The sequence below is a fragment of the Artemia sp. Qi Xiang Cuo genome, chromosome 12 (genome assembly GCF_049724085.1).
Source record: "Artemia sp. Qi Xiang Cuo chromosome 12, ASM4972408v1, whole genome shotgun sequence".
Lineage (NCBI taxonomy): Eukaryota > Metazoa > Arthropoda > Branchiopoda > Anostraca > Artemiidae > Artemia > Artemia sp. Qi Xiang Cuo.
Genome location: NC_142805.1, coordinates 59,774,991 through 59,793,034, shown reverse-complemented (window position 1 = coordinate 59,793,034; position 18,044 = coordinate 59,774,991). Strand labels below are relative to the sequence as shown.

Here is an 18,044-nt window from a genome sequence, read left to right as displayed (position 1 = left end):
CCAGTTAAAGATAGGAATGGGGTCTTAATTAGCGATAATGAGAAAACTACAGAGAGATGGGCTAAACATTTTGAGAATCTTCTTAACCGAGATAGAGTTGCAGGAAAAAATATAGAAGAAAATTAAAAAGTTTGTGATACCTCGGATGTAAAGGAAGATTTGTTTTGTGAGGAAGAATTAGCAACAGTACTAAAAAGATTAAAAATAGTAAGGCTCCAGGTGCTGATAGTGTGGTAAATGAGTTTCTTAAATATGGTGGCTCTGAGGTTAGAAATAAGTTAATGAAGATTATGAATATGATTTTTGAAAAAGAGGAAGTACCTAGCGATTTTAGGAAAACCTTAATTAAGCCTCTTTATAAGAAAGGTAATAAAACTAAGAGTGGTGATTATCTAGGGATTAGTCTAGTCTCTGTAGGTAGTAAATTACTTAGTAATATGATACTTTTTAGATTGAGATATGCCGTATACACAGTTTTAAGAGAAGAGCAGTGCGGTTTTAGAAAAGGTAGAGGATGTGTCGACCAAATTTTCACTCTTAGGCTAATGATTAAGAAGTGCCTGAGTTTTCAAACACCTTTGGTCCTCAGTTTTATAGATTATGAGCAAGCGTTCGATTCGCTTGCTTTAGTAAAGGTTTTATCCTTGTATGGTAACCAGACAAATACATTAAAGTGATTAGTGCTATGTACGAGAATAACACTGCTACGGTTAAGGTAGAAAATGAGGTTAACAGCTGGTTTTCTATTAAATCAGGAGTTAAGCAGGGTTGTGGTCTTTCCCCTTTTGTATGTATTATTTTGATGGACTTTGTTTTAAGGAGCACAGGAAAGGCAATGAGAGACCACAGAACCAAATGGAGAGGGAAAAGTCTCCTGGACTTTGATTATGCTGATGATTTAAGCAACCTAGATGAAAGTGTGAGCAAAATGAATAGAGGTTTAGAGGTTTTGCAAGTTCAGGGTTCTAGAATAGGTTTGAAAATTAATGTTAGGAAGACTAAGTCACTAAGGCTAGGAATAAGTGAAGATGAAAAGGTAACGTTGGGTAATGAAAAGATTGATCAGGTGGGCATCTTCACTTACCTTGGTATTATTATTAGTAAAGAGGGTGGGAGCAGTGAAGATGTTAAATATAGAATAGCCAAGGCTCAGGGTGTTTTTCCACAGTTAAAAAAAGTCTGGAAGAATAGGAACATAAGTCTGCACACCAAAATTGGAATATTAGAAGCTACAGTGATGACATTGGTCAAATATGGCTCTGAAGCATGGACGCTCCGAAAAGCGGATGAAGATTTGCTAGATGTTTTCCAGAGAAATTGCTTAAGGATTGTTCTGGGTACCCTGACCGGCCGGCTGACTGACCGTATTTCAAACAATAGGCTATAAGAAAACGTGGTTTAATACCGCTTTCTAGGGCTATAATGAAAGAAAGGTTGAGGTGGCTAGGGCACGTTGTGCGGATGAAGGATGACAGATTGCCGAAGATTGTCCTTTTCGGCCAACCATCTAGGGCTAAACGGAAAGCAGGTCGTCCCCGTCTGGGTTGGGAGGACGTCATAAAGAAATATTTAAAGGAAATGGGAACTTCGTGGGCGGGTGTAAAAAGGGAGGCTTTGAATAGATTGGGGTGGAGGAGGAGCGTGCGTAGCTGTGTTGGCCTCAGGCGGCTTGGTGCTGCAATGAGTTGTTAGTAGTAGTAGTAGTAGTGTCCTTTTTAATAGTCGAAAGTGATTGGAGGGCAACTACCCCCCCCCCCCCAGGGCTCATTCGATTTGAAATTTAAAGGGTTAGTACCCTTTTTAATAGTCGAAAGTGATTTGAGGGCAACTAACCCCCCTCTCACGCCCACCTTTACGACAAACACATCCAATCCAAATTTTTAGATACCCATTTTATTTAACGTAGATGGAAGTTTTGGAAATTAGGTCTTTAAGGATGAAAACCCCTCCCCCACAGCCTTCAGAGCGGGGTTGTAAGTTATGCCCTGGGGCATATAAAGTTTTTATTGAAAGCGTTGTCGTAGAAACTTCAAAAGGGCTCATTCAATTGGAAATTAAAAGGGCTAGTGCCTTTTTTAATAGTTGAAAGTGATTGGATAGCGACAAACGCCCCTCTCACGCCCACCCTTTCCCAAAACACATCCAATCAAAATTTTGAGATATCCATTTTGTTCAACGTAGTTGAAAGTTCTGGAAATTAGGTCTTTTAGGATGATAAGCCCCTCAGAGCCCTCAGTGCAAGAGTTGTAAGTTATGTCCTGGGGACGTATAAGGTTTATATAGAAAGTTGTTGTATTAATCATAGGCAGCACGATCGCGCTGCCTAAGTAAAGAACGGGGAAACTCGAGAACGAAACAAGAAACGGGGACTAAGTAAAGAGGAGGACACTCCCTCAAAACCCCCAAGGCAAGGAATTTTAGTTATGCACTGAGGGCATATAAGAATAATGTTGGTACAATCCATTATTTATTATTTTTTTCCTTTAGAGCAGGGCACTTCGTATCGAAGAAATTGTCGTAGAAACTTCGAAAAGCGCTCATTCAATTGGAAATCGGAGTGGCTTGTGCCCTATTTAATAGTCAAAAGTGATTGGAAGACGACAAACACCCCTCTCACGAACACCGTTTTCCCAAACACATCTAATCAAAATTTTGAGATAGCCATGTGGCACTATGTGTCTTTTTTCTTCTTCTTCAGTCGGGCAATTCTTATCGAAGGAGTTGTAGTAGAAACTAGGAAAAGGGCTCATTCGATTGGAAATTGGAGTAGCTAGTGCCCTTTCTAATAGTCAAAAGTGATTGGAGGGCAACTACCCCCCCCCCGCCCATCAGTCCCCCAAACATATCCAATAAACATTTTGAGATAACCATTTTGTTCAGCGTAGGTGATTTCCAGATAGAAAATATATTTTTGAAGACGACACCCCCCCACAACCCTCAGGGAAAAGGTTTTAATATATGTCTCAAGGGTTTAGATGGAGGCTGTCGCCGCAATACTATGTATTATTTTTTCCTTTAGAGCAGGGCACTTCATATGGAAGGGGTCGCCGTAGAAACCTCAAAAGGAGTTCATTCGATTGGAAATTGAGAGTTCTAGTGCCCTTTTTAATAGTCGAAAGTGATTGGAAGACAACTCGCCCCCCCCCACGCCCATCATTCCCCCATACTCATCTAATTAAAATTTCGAGATAGCCATTTTGTTCAGCGTAGTTGATTTCCAGATAGAAAATATGTTTTTGTGGAGGACATTCCCCCATAACCCTCAGGGCAAGGGTTTTGAGTTATGCCCTGGGAGCATATAAGGTTTTTATAGAATGCGTTGTAATAGAAACTTCAAAACAGGCTCATGCGATTGGATATTCGAAGGGCTAGTACCCTTTTTAATAGTCGAAAGTGATTGGAGGGCAACTAGCCCCCCCCCCATGCCCATCGTTCCCCCAAACACATCCAATCAAAATTTTGAGGAGCCGTTTTGTTCAGAGTAGTTGATTTCCAGATACAAAATATGTTTTTGAGGAGGACACTCTCCTACAACCCTCTGGGTAAAGGTTTTAAGTAACGCCCTGGGTATATATAAGCTTTTTATTGAAAGCTTTATCATAGAAACTTCTAAACAAGCTCATTCGATTTAAAATTCGAAGGGCTAGTAACCTTTTTAATAGTCGAAAGTTATTGGAGGGTAACTAGCCCCCCACCCCCACCCCCATCATTCCCCCAAAAACATCCAATTAAAAATTTGAGTAGCCGTTTTGTTCAGCGTAGTTGATTTCCAAATACAAAATATGTCTTTGAGGAGGACACTCCCCCACAACCTTCAGGGCAGGGGTTTTAAGTTATGCCCTGGGGGCATATAAGGTTTTTATAGAAGGTGTTGTCGTAGAAACTTCAAAACAGGCTCATTCGATTGGAAATTCGAAGGGCTAGTACCCTTTTTAATAGTCAAAAGTGATTGGGGAGGATACTAGCCCCCCCCCACGCCCTTCATTCCCCCAACCACATCCAATAAAAATTTCGAGATAACCATTTTGTTCAGCGTCGTTGATTTCCACATATAAAATTTGTGTTTTAGGTGGATACTCCCCCACAAACCTTAGGGCAAGGGTTTTAAGTTAGGCCCTGGGGGCATATAAGGTTTTAATAGAAGGCGTTGTCGTAGAAACTTCCAAACTGGCCAATTCGATTGGAAATTCGAAGGGCTAGTACCCTTTTTAATAGTCGAAAGTGATTGGACGGCAACTAGCCCCCCCCCCCCACACACCCATCATTCCCCCAAACACATCCAATCAAAATTTTGAGATAGCCATTTTGTTCAGCGTAGTTGATTTCCAGATAGAAAATACGTTTTTGAGGAGGACACTCCCCACAACCCCCAGGGCAAGGATTTTAAGCTATGCCCTGGGGGCATATAAGGTTTTTATAGAAGGTGTTGTCGTATAAACTTCGAAAAGGGCTCATTCAATTGGAAATTGGGGTGGCTAGTGCCCTTTTTCATAGTCGAAAGAGATGGGAGGGCAATTAGCCCCCCCCCACTCCACGCCAACCAATCCCCCAAACACATCTAATTAAAACTTTAAGATAGCCATTTTGTTCAGCGTAGTTAATTTCCAGATAAAAAATTTCGTTTTGAGGCGGACACTCCCCACAACCCTCGGGGCAAGGGTTTTAAGTTATGCCCTGGGGGCATATTAGGTTTTTATAGAAGGCGTTTCTGAAGAAACTTCAAAAAAGGCTCATTCTATTGGAAACTCAAAGGGCTAGCGCCCTTTTTAATAGTCGAATGTTATTGGAGGATAACTAGCCTCCCCCCCGTACGCCCATCATTCCCCCAAACACATCCAATCAAAATTTTGAGATAGCCATTTTGTTCAGCGTAGTTGATTTCCAGCAATAAAATATGTTTTTGAGGAGGATACTCCCCCACAACCCTCGGGGAAAGGGTTTTAAGTTATGCCTTGGGGGCATATAAGAACGATGTTGGCACAATGTATCATTTACGATTTTTTCCCTTTAGAGCAGCGCACTTCGTATCGAAGAAGTTGTCGTAGAAACTTCGAAAAGGGCTCATTCAACTGGAAATTGGAGTGACTTGTGCCCTGTTTAATAGTCGAAAGGGATTGGAAGGCAACTACACCCCTTCCACGCCCACTATTTCCCGAAACACATCCAATCAAAATTTTAATATAGCCATTTTGTTCAGCGAAGTTGATTTCCAGATAATCCCCCACAGCCTTCAGGGCAATGGTTGTAAGTTATGCCCTGGGGGCATATAAAGTTTTTATAGAAAGCGCAGTCATAAAAGCTTGATAAAAGGCTAATCCTATTAGAAATTCAAAAGTCTGGTACCCTTTTCAACAGTCGAAAGTGATTAGAGGGCGAATTACCCCCATCTCACGCCAACATTTTCCCCAAACACATTTAATAAGGATTTTGAAACAGCCATTGTAGTTGGCGCACTTTTAAGGTCAGGAAATCAGACAATTGAGGATGAAAACCGCCTCACATACATGCTGAATATAAATGTAAGTTATGTCCCGGGAACATATAAAGTTTTTTATTAAAAGTGCTTGTATTCAAGATTCAAATATGACTTATTTGAGTAGAAGTTGAAATGGCACGTGCCCTTTTTAATAGTCGAAAGTAATTGGAAGACAGCTAACACCCCTTCCACGCCCACCATTTCCCCAAACACATCCAATCAAAATTTTGAGATAGCCATTTTGTTCCACGCAGTTAAAGTTCAGGAAATTATACCTTTGAGCAGGACACTCCCCCCACAGTCTTCAGGGCAAGGGTTAAAAATCCTATGTCTTCCCAAGGCCAGAACAAAATTTGCACTTTACTGAAAAAAATACAAATGTTTTTACTTATATAACTTTAATAAATCAAATAATATTAACATTTTGATTACTAAATATTAGTATATGTATATTAAACTGACAATGCACATTCATTTCTATTTTCAGTAAAGTGCAAATTTTGTTCTGGCCTTGGGATGGCATAGGGGTTTTGCCCCAACTTATGTTAATTTCTGTTCGTTTTGGGTTTCATTTATTTATCGATGCTGATTTGACGCTTGGTTTCACGGTTTCACGCTTGGTAGATTATTTGATTTTATTTTTGCTCATTTTTTGTTTAATGGAGTTCTTTACTTTTCTTTGAAAAACTTATTTTGTGGAATTTTTTTTAACTTAATACCAAACAAGGAAAGAAGTGAATATAAAGCTTCTCCAGCCAAGGCCGTACCCAGGTTGTTTTTCCCAGGGGGGGGGGAGGAACTCAAGGATTTTTTTCGGGGGGGGGGGGGCTTGCACAAATAAACCCCAAAAGGCGCATAAAAAATTTGTTTATATCCATTTTTGGGTACTGTTCTATTAACCGGGCTCTTTTAAATACGGCAAAGCATACCAGTCATGAAATAGATTGAAACACCTGATGAAAACAGGTTTACAATGCCTTCTGGGATATAAACAAAGACGAGAACTGTATTTAAACTGTTTTTATCTGGGGATTAGGGTGAGGGGAAGGTACCTAGGTTAGGTTAGGTTACATATTTAATATATGTTATGCTTTGCTTTCAGGGATGTTAAAATCTAATTTTTACGAACTTCAACACAATACTAGGTTTGCCATATTGCCCTGTGCCGCGAAAGACAATTTAACAGCTTAATTTTGTTAAGAGCAAAATATCGTTGAAGACACCATGCCTAGCCCGACCATACTTGGTTCACAATCTATGCCGGAATTTAGCCGCACTACAAGCTTCCCACAGGGCAGGGTTTTGTGACCGACGGGAAACTTTAGAGCCTAAACGCACTTGCGGTGTAGGCACATTTACCTTTCAGCACAACTCAGTGCATGTGTTAACTCAGAGGTATAAATATTAAGCAGAAGTCTCTTTTAATCTTAAAGACCCTCTGAACTCGACTATAACAGTTGAAATGATATCTTAATTTCAGACAGAATATCATAAAGTACAGCTTTGTACAGAAATAGGTCAATCCATTTCAACTCCGTGTTAATCATCCATTTTTCAGCTTTGGCTACAGTCTGGATGCACGTGGATTATGTTCATGGTTGAACCCGTATAGAAATGTTAACGTGCAAAAGGCAAGGGGTATCAGCTCCTCCAAACAAAGTACAAAGTCTAGAGACGATGTTACGCTAGAAATGTGTGTATATGTGTAACAAGAGTCATTCTGATGCTACACGCCCGATCAAATGTATCTATATCTTGATCTTCGGCGGGCACGTACACTGAGAACAAAACAGTTCGGTTAGTTTTGACTGCTACAAAGAAATAACTCTTTTGATAAGGATAGAAAGAAATGGCCACTTGTAAGTAGTTTAATACCTCCTGACGGTCAACCTCTACTCCCTGAATTTTTGAGAGTGCCACAAATTTGTATTTTGTAGCAGATTTGAAGTAAGTTCAACGATTCAGGCGAAAGTGGACGGTTATTATGATGAACAGTATTTTCGGTCAAGTAGTTTCTGTAAGGTAGTGAACGGTATTTTCGGTAAAGCACGAATAACGTTCTGGTTTTTAGAAGGCTTAGTGGGTGTTAGCCTTATTCCTGTATATGTTAGTTTCTCTTTGTTTTAAGTTTAGTGTAATTTCTGTTAAATTTTGGGTTCATTTATTTATTGATAGTGATTTATGTTTGTTTTAAGCTTGAATTATTACCTGACTTTATTTATACCTGTCTTTGGTTTAATGTTGATCTTAATTTTTCTTTGAAAACTACTTTTATGGAAAGTTTTTTGTTAAATTAGTTTATTCAAATAGAAAATTTCAAACAGTATATTTTAAATAGTTACACCCAGTTACGTTTTCGCTCGAACATTTTGTAAAAAAAAAGTTTAAATGGAAAACAACGTATTTGTGATCAAAGCTACTGAAATTAGAAAACCAAACTACATGAGCTTAGATTTAGTTTGTAAATAGTTGCCAAGAAGTTCCTTCTCGATATTTATATAAATTTACTTTGATAGTGTATATGGTATATAATCTACAGTACAGAGTTTATAGAGTATAGAGATATGGATTTTTTTTTAGCTTGAATTTGTTTTGTAGGTAGTGCCAATTCTTCTGGGTATCTAAATAAAATTGATTAACGACACTTTTTCACAAAATAAGATTTTTAAAGAAAGCTAAAGAACTCCATTAAATCAATAACGAGCAAAAATAAAATCAAGTAATCTACCAAGCGTAAAACTACCACACATAAGCATCGATAAACAGATGACATCCGAAACGGACAGGAATTACAATAAATAACCGAGTCAAACTCAAAACAAGAAGAAATTAACAGGAGTAGGGCTCAAAATCCCTGTGCCTTCCCAAGGCCAGAACATAATTTGAACTTTACTGAAGAAAATACAAATGAATTGTCAGTTTAATGTATATATGTTGATATTTATTCCTTCGAATGTTAATAATATTTGATTTATTAAAGTTATAAAAGTGAAAACATTAAAAATGTATCTTTTTTCAGTAAAGTGCAAATTATGTTCTCGCCTTGGGAAGCCATTTGTTGCTGAACAAAATGGATATTTTATGTTTGATTGGAGGTGTTTGGTAAATTATGAGCTAAAGAGCAGGACTGATTACCCTCCAATCATTTCTGACTCTTAAAAAGGGTACTAGAACTTTGAATTTCCAATCAAATAAGCTCCTTTAAAATATCAATTACATTACTTGCCATGATAGAGTAGCACTGTCTATGATATTGCATATATGCCCTTCTAATACTTGCATGCGTATAGTTTTTCGTTTGATTAAAACTCCCCCTAAACGTTTCAACTTAATGCCCTTAGTGTCATTAGTTACAGTAACCGTAGAAATAGTATCAAAATATACACAAAGTGTCTTCTGGGTAGTTCAAAATCTGTGATAACTTACCCTGAAAAATCTAACTTAATAATGTAAGCCGTTAACGTGATATTGCTCTGTCACCCTTTTGAGAATCTACATGATCATACTTCGTATTGATTTAGTTCAACATCTGCGTAAATATTCCTTGAATGCTTCACCTTAATACCCATAGATTGTATAGTAGCAATAGTTCTAGTAGCAGTAGTAGCAATAGTAGCAGTATGCACATAGCACCTATTTTTCAACATCCCCTTCAACACACTATGAAATTTTTAACTTAATACCATCAACCGGTCCTGAAGCATTGCTGATACGTCCTCTTGACAACCTATATGGGCATAGTGTGTTTCGGTTTATTTCAATACAGTTACAATATTCCCCAAAATTTTCGCCTCAATACCCTTAGGTTTATTAGTTGTAGTAGTATTACCAACCAGTAAATATAGTAGTAGCAGTATGAGTAAAGTTAATAGTAGTAGTCTTAGCTTTAGTAGCAGTAGTAGTAGTAGCAGTAATTGTAGGAGTAGAATCATTAGTATTATGATGCAAATATTGTCTTTCGATTCGTTCAACTGCAAGAAATAAGAAACTAGACTGAATGTCTCATCAAATTTGAAAATAATAGATTTTTACTATGAATAAACGTGGCCTCAATTAGTGACTAAAAGAGTTTTAAAAAGAGGTGGGGAGAAGATTTTGAAAATGTGTTAAACCGTGATAAAGCTGTAGGATATGATATAGAAAAGAATGAAAAAATTTGTGACAATTTGGAAGTCAAGGAAGATTTTTTTTTGCGAAGAGGAGTTAGAGACAGTGATTTCACTGTCACCCCCACAACAAGCGATTTCACCCACGAAAATGTTCCAAGATATTGCTGATATGCCCTTTCGACAACCTGCATAAGGAATGCAGGTTGTCATCCGAACAACAGAAATTTTCAGAAATATTCTCAGAAAATTTCACCTGCATACTCTTAGGTGTAGTTGTAATAGTAGTCACAGCATTAGTATAACTACTAACTACTCAACACAATTAACCATTGCAATGATTAATTAAAAAAAACTTTCAGAAAAAGAAGTTTTTCGAAGAAAAGTAAAGGTCATTTTAAACTTAAGATCAGCAGATACATATACCTGTTAAAATTCAAACTCAAAACGACCAGGAATTACTATTAAAGAATAAATGAAACCGTAAACGAACAGAAATTAAATAAACAGTCATAGAAAAAAATACAAAAATTAATAATATAAATGAATAAATAAATCTTAAAGCAAGTAATGCTTAAATTTAATATGCAAGTCAAGCTTAAAACGAAAAAAAAATTTGCTATTGAAGTATAAATGAAACTGAAAACGAACATAAATTAAATAAACAATCAATGCAAACAAACGTACAATAGATACTAATGTAAATGAATAAGTAAATCTGACAAAGAGTGAAACTTAAATTTGAATATGCAAATCAAGCTTGGAACGAACAAAAAACACTAGTTGCCCTCGAATATCTTTTGACTCTTAAAAAGTGAACTAGAACTTTCAATTTCAAATCAAATGAGCCCTCTCTGATGTTCATACGAGCATCCCTTTCATAAGAGCCATATACGTACCCAGGACAACACTTAAAACGCCTACCTTCCGGGCCCTGGGGGGTTGTGTTGACACCGGAGTTTTTGGTATGCAATTTTTTAACTATTTAAAAAAAATGGCTATCTCAAAATTTGTAGTGGATGGGTCTGGGGAAAAAGGCGTGGGGGGGGGGGGGCTAGTTGCCCTCGGATCTCATGACTCTTAAAAAGTGAACTTGAACTTTCAATTTCCAATCAAATGAGCCCTCTCCGAAGTCTATACGAGCATCCCTTTCATAAGAACCATAAATACCCTCAGGGCATAACTGAGAAATACTGTTCACGGGCCCTGGGAGATTGTATCAACACCGGAGTTTTTCTTAACCGATCTTTGAACTATTTTTAACAAAATGGCTATCTTAAAATTTTATCGGATGCATTTGGGGGAAAAGGGGCATGGGTGGGGTGGGGGAGGGGGCTAATTGCCCTCCAATCCGTTTTGACTCAAAAGTTGAACTAGAACTTTCAATTTCAATCAAATGAACCCTCTCTGAAGTTTTTAAGAGCATCCCTTCCATAAGAATCATATATTCCACCAGGGTATAACTTACAACGTCTGCCCTCGGGCCCTGGGGGGTTGTGACGACCCCAGAGGTTGAGCTATATAACCTTTGAACTATTTAAAAAAAAGGCTATCTCAAAGCTCTTATTGGATGGCTTTGAGGAAAAAAGGGCGTGGAGGGGGGGGGGGGCTAGTTGCCCTCCAATCTCTTTTGACTCTTAAAAAGTGAACTAGAACTTTCAATTTCCAATCAAATGAGCCCTCTTTGAAGTTTATACGAGCATTGCTTTCATAAGAACCATATATGCCCCCAGAGCAGAACTTAGAACACCTGCCTCCGGGCCTTGGGGGGTTGTGTCGACAGCGGAGTTTCTGATATATGATCTTTGAACTATTCTTAACAAAATGGCTATCTCAAAATTTTTATCGGCTGCAATGGGGAAAAAGGCGTGTGGGGGGGGGAGGCTGGTTACCTTCCGATCTCTTTTGACTCTTAAAAAGTGAACGAGAACTTTCAATTTAGAAGCAAATGAGCTCTCCCCAAAGTTTATACGAGCATCCCTTCCATAATAACCATATATGCCCCCAGAGCAATACTGATAACGCCTACTCCCGGGCCCTGGGGGGTTGTGTCATCACAGGAGTTTTTGTTATCTAATTTTCAAACTATTTAAAAAAATTGCTTTCTTAAAATTTGTAGCGGATGAGTTTGGGTAAAAAAAAGAGCGTGGGGAGGGGGCTAGTTGCTCTTCGATTTCTTGACTCTTAAAAAGTGAACTAGAACTCTCAATTTCCAATTAAATGAGCCCTCTCTGAAGTTTATACGAGCATTCCTTCCATAAGAACAATATATGCCCCTTGGGCATAACTTACAACGCCTGCCCCCAGACCCTGAGGGGTTGTGTCGAAAGCGGAGTTCGACACAAGAAAAAAAAGAAGAGAATATTTGGGAAAAAAGGCATTGTGGGGGGGGGTTAGTTGCCCTCCGATCACTTTTGACTCTTAAAAAGGCCATTAGAACTCTCGATTTCCAATCGAATGAGCCCCCTCCGAAGTTTATGCGGCATCCCCTTTCACATGAAGTGCCTCTGGGAAAAAACTCAATAAAACATTGGAGCCGTATGGACTTTCCTATAGGCAACGCTATAGCGTTGCCTCTGATATGGTCGATTTGCTCTTTTGATAACCTGTATATCCATATACTTGTTAAAATTTTCATCTTAATGCTCTTAACCTTACAAGTAGTTGCGACAGAAGTAGTAATTGGAGCAATAGTAAATATTAGCAGCAGAACTAGTAAATGTTGCAGTAGCAGTAGTTTTAGTATTATTGGGCACATATTGCCTTTTGGTCAATTGATCTTCCCATTTAAGTAACCTCTGAGAGTTCTTTGACTCTTAAAAAAAGCACTAGAACTTCAGATTACCAATCCAATGAGTCCCCTCCGAAGTATATGGAACCACCCTTTCCACAAAAACCTTATATGCCCCCAGGGCATAACTTACAACCCTTGCCGTCAGAGCTGTGGGGGCGGGGATGTCTTCCTCAAAGACATAATTTCGGGACTTTTCAGCTACAATGAACAAAATTGCTATCCTCAAATCTAGATTGGATGTCTTTGGGTAAATGATGAGCAAAGGGGGGGGGGGAGGGGCTGGTTGCTTTCAAATCATTTTTGATTCTTAAAAAGGGCACTATAACTTCCAATTTCAAATCAAAATGAGTTCAATTTCAAATCAAATTGATTTCAAATCAAATCAATCTGAAGTTTATACGACCACTCATTCCGTAAAAACCTTATTTGCCCCCAGGACATGACCTACCACCCTGTCCCAAGGGTACTGGGGGGTTGTGTCAACCCTAAAGGCATTATTATATGTTCTTTAGACTATTTTGAGCAAAATTGCTATCTCTAAATTTTAATCAGGTTCGTTTGATGAAGAGAGGTAGTCGGGGGAGGAAGGGGGGTCTAGCTGCCCTACATCACTTTTGACTCTTAAAAAGGAACTAGAACTTCCAATTTACAACCAAATGAGCCTCCTCTAAAGTATATACAACCACCCCTTCCATAAAACCCTTAAATTTCCTCGGGGCATAACTTACAACCCTTGCCCATAGGATTTTTTAACCCAAAAGCCTTGTTTTACGATATCTAGACAATTTTGAATAAAATGGCTATCTAAAAATTTCAAAAGTTCTACATGCAAAATTTCAAAATTTCTAGATGCATTTCGGGACAATAAGACGTGTGTGTGTGTGTGTGGGGGGGGGGTAGCTGCCCTCCGATCACTTTGACTCTTCAAAGGGGCACTAGAGCTTCTGATTACCAATCCAATGAGCCCCTCCGAAGTTTATATGACCACGCTTTCGCCCCAGGGCATAACTTAAAAACCTTGCCCTAAAGACTGGGAGGAGGGGGGATTTTTCATCCTCAAAGACATAATTTCCGGACCTTTTAACTACGTTGAACCAAATAGCTCGCTCATAATTTTGATTGCAAGTATTTACGGAAACGATGGGCGTGGGGGGGGGGGTATTTGCCTTCTCATCACTTTCGACTAATAAAAGGGAACTAATCATATGAATTTCGAATCGAACGAGCCCTTTTTGAAGTTTCTACGACCACGCCTTCTATAAAACCTTATATGCCCAAAGGGCGTAACTTACAACCCTTGTACTGAGGGCTGTGGGGGGCAATGGTGGATCCAAGATTTTTTAGGGGGGCGCAAAATAGGTTGACCCAATAAACTGGCGTTAGGAACAAGTTTAATTAACGCAAACTTGCGTTAATTAAGCAAATTACACTGCTTTAGACTATTTTAGGGGGGCGTGCACCCCCTCGCCCCCTGGATCTGCCAATGGGGGGAGGGGGTGTCATCTTCAAAAACATGATTTCTAGACCTTTCAACTGCGTTGAACAAAATGGCTGTGTCGAAATTTTGGTCGGATGTGTATGGGGAAATGATGAATGTGGGGAGTGGGAAGACATTCGCCCTCCGATCACTTTTGACTATTAAAAAGGGCACTGGCTCTTCTAAATTTCCAATCGAATGAGCCCTTTTGAAGTTTCCATGACAACACTTTCTATAAAAACCTTATGTGCCCCCAGGGCATAACTTACAACCTTTGCCCTGGGGGGGGGGGGGTTCATCCTAAAAGACATAATTTCCGGACCTTTCAACTACGTTGAACAAAATAAATCGCTCATAATTTTGATTGCAAGTATTTACGGAAACAATGGGCGAGGGGGGGGGGGGTATTTGCATTCTGATCACTTTCGACTAATAAAAGGGAACTAATCCTATGAACTTCGAATCGAACAGCCCTTTTTGAAGTTTCTACGACCACGCCTTCTATAAAACCTTATATGCCCAATGGGCGTAACTTACGACCCTTGTACTGAGGGCTGTAGGGGGCAATGGTGGATCCAGGATTTTTTAGGGGGGCGCAAAATAGGTTGACCCGATAAACTGGCGTTAGAAGCAAGTTTAATTAACGCAAACTTGCGTTAACTAAGTAAATTACACTGCTTTAGACTATTTTAGGGGGCGTGCACCCCGTCGCCCCCTGGATCTGCCACTGGGGGGGAGGGGGTGTCATCTTCAAAGACACGATTTCTAGACCTTTCAACTACGTTGAACAAAATGGCTGTATCGAAATTTTGGTCGGATGTGTATGGGGAAATGATGAAGGTGGGGAGTGGGAAGACATTCGCCCTCCGATCACTTTTGACTATTAAAAAGGGCACTGGCTCTTCTAAATTTCCAATCGAGTGAGCCCTTTTGAAGTTTCCATGACAACACTTTCTATAAAAACCATATGTACCCCCAGGGCATAACTTACAACCTTTGCCCTGGGGGGGGGGTCATCCTCAAAGACATAATTTCCAGACCTTTCAACTACGTTCAACAAAATGTCTATCTCAAAATGTTGATTAGATGTGTTTGGGGAAATGGTGGGCGTGGGAGGGGGTTAGTTGCCCTCCCATCACTTTTCAAACAGTTCGTGGTAACGAACTGTAAGTAAGGAGCGACCCGGCTCAGTGGTAACCGAAACTCTAAAAAACGGAATTTCGATACCAATAGATACATCAAAAGAATCAGATTTTAATTCTGATTTCAAATATAAAAGTTTCATCAAGTTTAATTTTACCCATCAAAAGTTACGCGCCTGAGAAAATTTGGCTGATTTTCGAGAAAAGGGGGAAAGACCCCCTAAAAGTTATAGAAACTTAATGAAAATCACACCATCATATTCAGTGTATCAGAGAAGAGAGGTTTCGAGCTCCTATCTACAAAAGTGTGGAATTTTGCGTTTTTTGCCAGAAAAAAGATCACGGGTGCGTGTTTATTTGTTGTTTTTTTTCTTTTCCCAAGGGGTAACCGTATCGACTCAATTGTCCTAGAATATCGTTATAGGGCTCATTGGAATGAAAATTAAAAGTTATATTTCCCTTTTTAAGTGACAAAAAAAATGGAGGGCGCTCCCACGCTCATTTTTTTCCCAAAGTCACCCGATCAAAATTTTGAGATAGCCATTTTGTTCAGCATAGTCGAAAATATAATAAATATGTCTTTTACGATGACTTAATCCCCCACAGTTCCCAGGGGAATGGCTGCAAGTTATGAACTTTTCACATTGCTTACATATTGTAGGATATTGTTTATTGGGAAGTATACAGACATTTTCAGGAAGAATTTTTTTCAGGTAGGGAGGGGGGGGGGCTGAAAGTGGGGGTTACTCGGGAGAATCTTTCCATGGAGGATGTTTCTTTGAGGTAAGGGAAATTTCTATGAAGGGGGCGCCGGATTTCCAAGCATTATTTAAAATACGATCAGAAATTAAATTTATAAAAAACAAGTTTTTTCAACTGAAAGTGAGAAGCAACATTAGAACTTAAAATGAACAGAAATTATTACGTATATGAGGGGGTTCTCCCCCAAGTCAATACCTCGCTCTTTACGCTATAATTTTTTTTAGTGCTTCCAAAGAGCTATCTATTCTAATTAACGGCCTTTGTGATTAAGGGGTCATTTTTAAAGAATTGGAACAAAATTCGAACTTTAGCTTAAAGAGCAACGTATTGACTAGGGGCCGAACCCCCTAATATATATATTAAAAATATATGAATATAGAAGTTCGTTACGTAAGTTAATTCATAAGTTATGTATATTTATTACTAATAAAAACGTTCGTAAATAAAATTAAACAAGTTTCGAGAAAAACATTTAACCAAATAAATGTAAAATTAATATACAAATTTCGTTTTAATTATTCATGCACGGTGAGCTAAAATCAAAACCTGCATTAACTCAAAAACGTTCAGAAATGAAATAAAAAAAACAAGTTTTTAAAACTGAAAGTAAGGAGCAACATTAAAACTTAAAACGAAAAGAAATTATTCTGTATATGGAAGGGGCTTTCCCCTCCTCAACGCCTCGCTCTTTACGCTAAAGTTTGACTCTGTCTCAAACTTTATTTTTTAAAACAATAAAAAACTTTAGCGTAAAGAGCGAGGCGTTGAGGAGGGGAAAGCCCCTTCCATATACGGAATAATTTCTGTTCGTTTTAAGTTTTAATGTCGCTTCTTACTTTCAGTTTAAAAAACTTGTTTTTTTTATTTAATGACTATTAAAAAGGGCACTAGCCCTTTCAATTTCCAATCGAATGAGCCCTTTTGACGTTTTTACAACAGATCCTTCGATACGAAGTTCCCTGGTCTAAGACAAACAAAAAATACATTGTGCTAACATTGTTCTTTACTTAGTTGCGCTGCCTCTGATTTCTTATAGATTACTCAGTTTATAGATGCATTGAGTATAGACTATGTAGGGTATAGCATAAAATAAAAAGATCATAGATAGTATAGGGTATAGAGGTATAGAAATCTTTCCAGTAAAATTAACTAAACTTTAATTTGGTTTTTAAGCAGTACTCAAGAGTTTATTCGGCATTTCTAGAGAATATTTTAAACACTATAGATTTTATAGAGTGTAGCGATAAAGAGTTCCTTCAAGTAAAATTACCTGAGCTTGGATTTGGTTTGTAAGTAGCACCCAAGAGTTTCTTCACGGTATCCCTTTGTCTGCAGATCTTAAGAAACATTTGTAAGGACTCTGAAAGCCTGCCTACAACAGCTTCTTTATAAGATACCTAGAAAATTGTCTTTTTTAGAACATTCAAAAATCTATACTCCAGCCTTGGAAATTTCCATTGATTGAACACAAAACTTTACAGTTCAAACAAGAAATCATATTAGTTGTTGCTGAAGAAGAGCAACTAACGGACTATTTTGAATTATTTTTCAGCTTTTCATTTCTTCTTTTTTTTTATTCTCTACTTGTTATTAGCATCTCCCATTTTGTTTCCCCCTTTGTCTCTCTTGGTGATTTTATCTTTTGTCATCACAACTTTAATACTAATCATATACCAATAGTGGTATCACTTAATTACAACACTGGCTTCGTTTGTCTATATCTTCAATCAGTTATATTGCTTCAACTTTTCTGAAATTAAAAAAAAATGTTGTATTTACAGTGTCAAGTTAAGGGGCGAAGCTCCATCATTTTGTTTTTTTTTGGGGGGAGGGGGGGACAAGACGGGTCCACATCCGGAGAGTCAAGGGGCATGGGCTATGTAATAATTTTTCTCCTAGTTATTGGGGGGACAACTGCCTCCTTGCCCCCACCCCTCTCCCCCCAAATGACACCACTGGTCGGGTTTATTCAAACTGAAATGAAATTACACTGAATTTGAATTCAAATGATAGAAGTGACAAGGCTATCGAATATCTCGATACAAAATGGCACGCTCCGGGTCATTACAAAATTGTTATACAGTAACCGTGTCGTCGAGAATTTTTTGAAAAACGCTAGGGGAAGAGCGAACCCGTTGCTAGCCATCCTGTGCCAGTAGTTTTGTTAATGTACATCAAATATTTTTGGTGATGTTCCCTACTGTGACTTTTCTTTTTCCTTTGTTATACACCGTTTTAATTCCATGTGAATTTTCGGGCAATAAATTTACTTACTTACTTATTGCAT

At 38.5% G+C, this 18,044-nt stretch overlaps 1 protein-coding gene across 1 annotated transcript in view; it reads right to left on the bottom strand.

Annotated features, from left to right (window-relative positions):
- Window positions 1-18,044, bottom strand: part of LOC148946351 (rab3 GTPase-activating protein catalytic subunit-like) — a 242,629-nt gene that overhangs the window by 189,526 nt on the left and 35,059 nt on the right. The window contains exon 6 of the mRNA XM_089097676.1: window positions 17,028-17,154. Within this exon, the coding sequence (XP_088953802.1) occupies window positions 17,028-17,154 (127 nt within the window). The remainder of the gene's footprint in view (window positions 1-17,027; window positions 17,155-18,044) is intronic.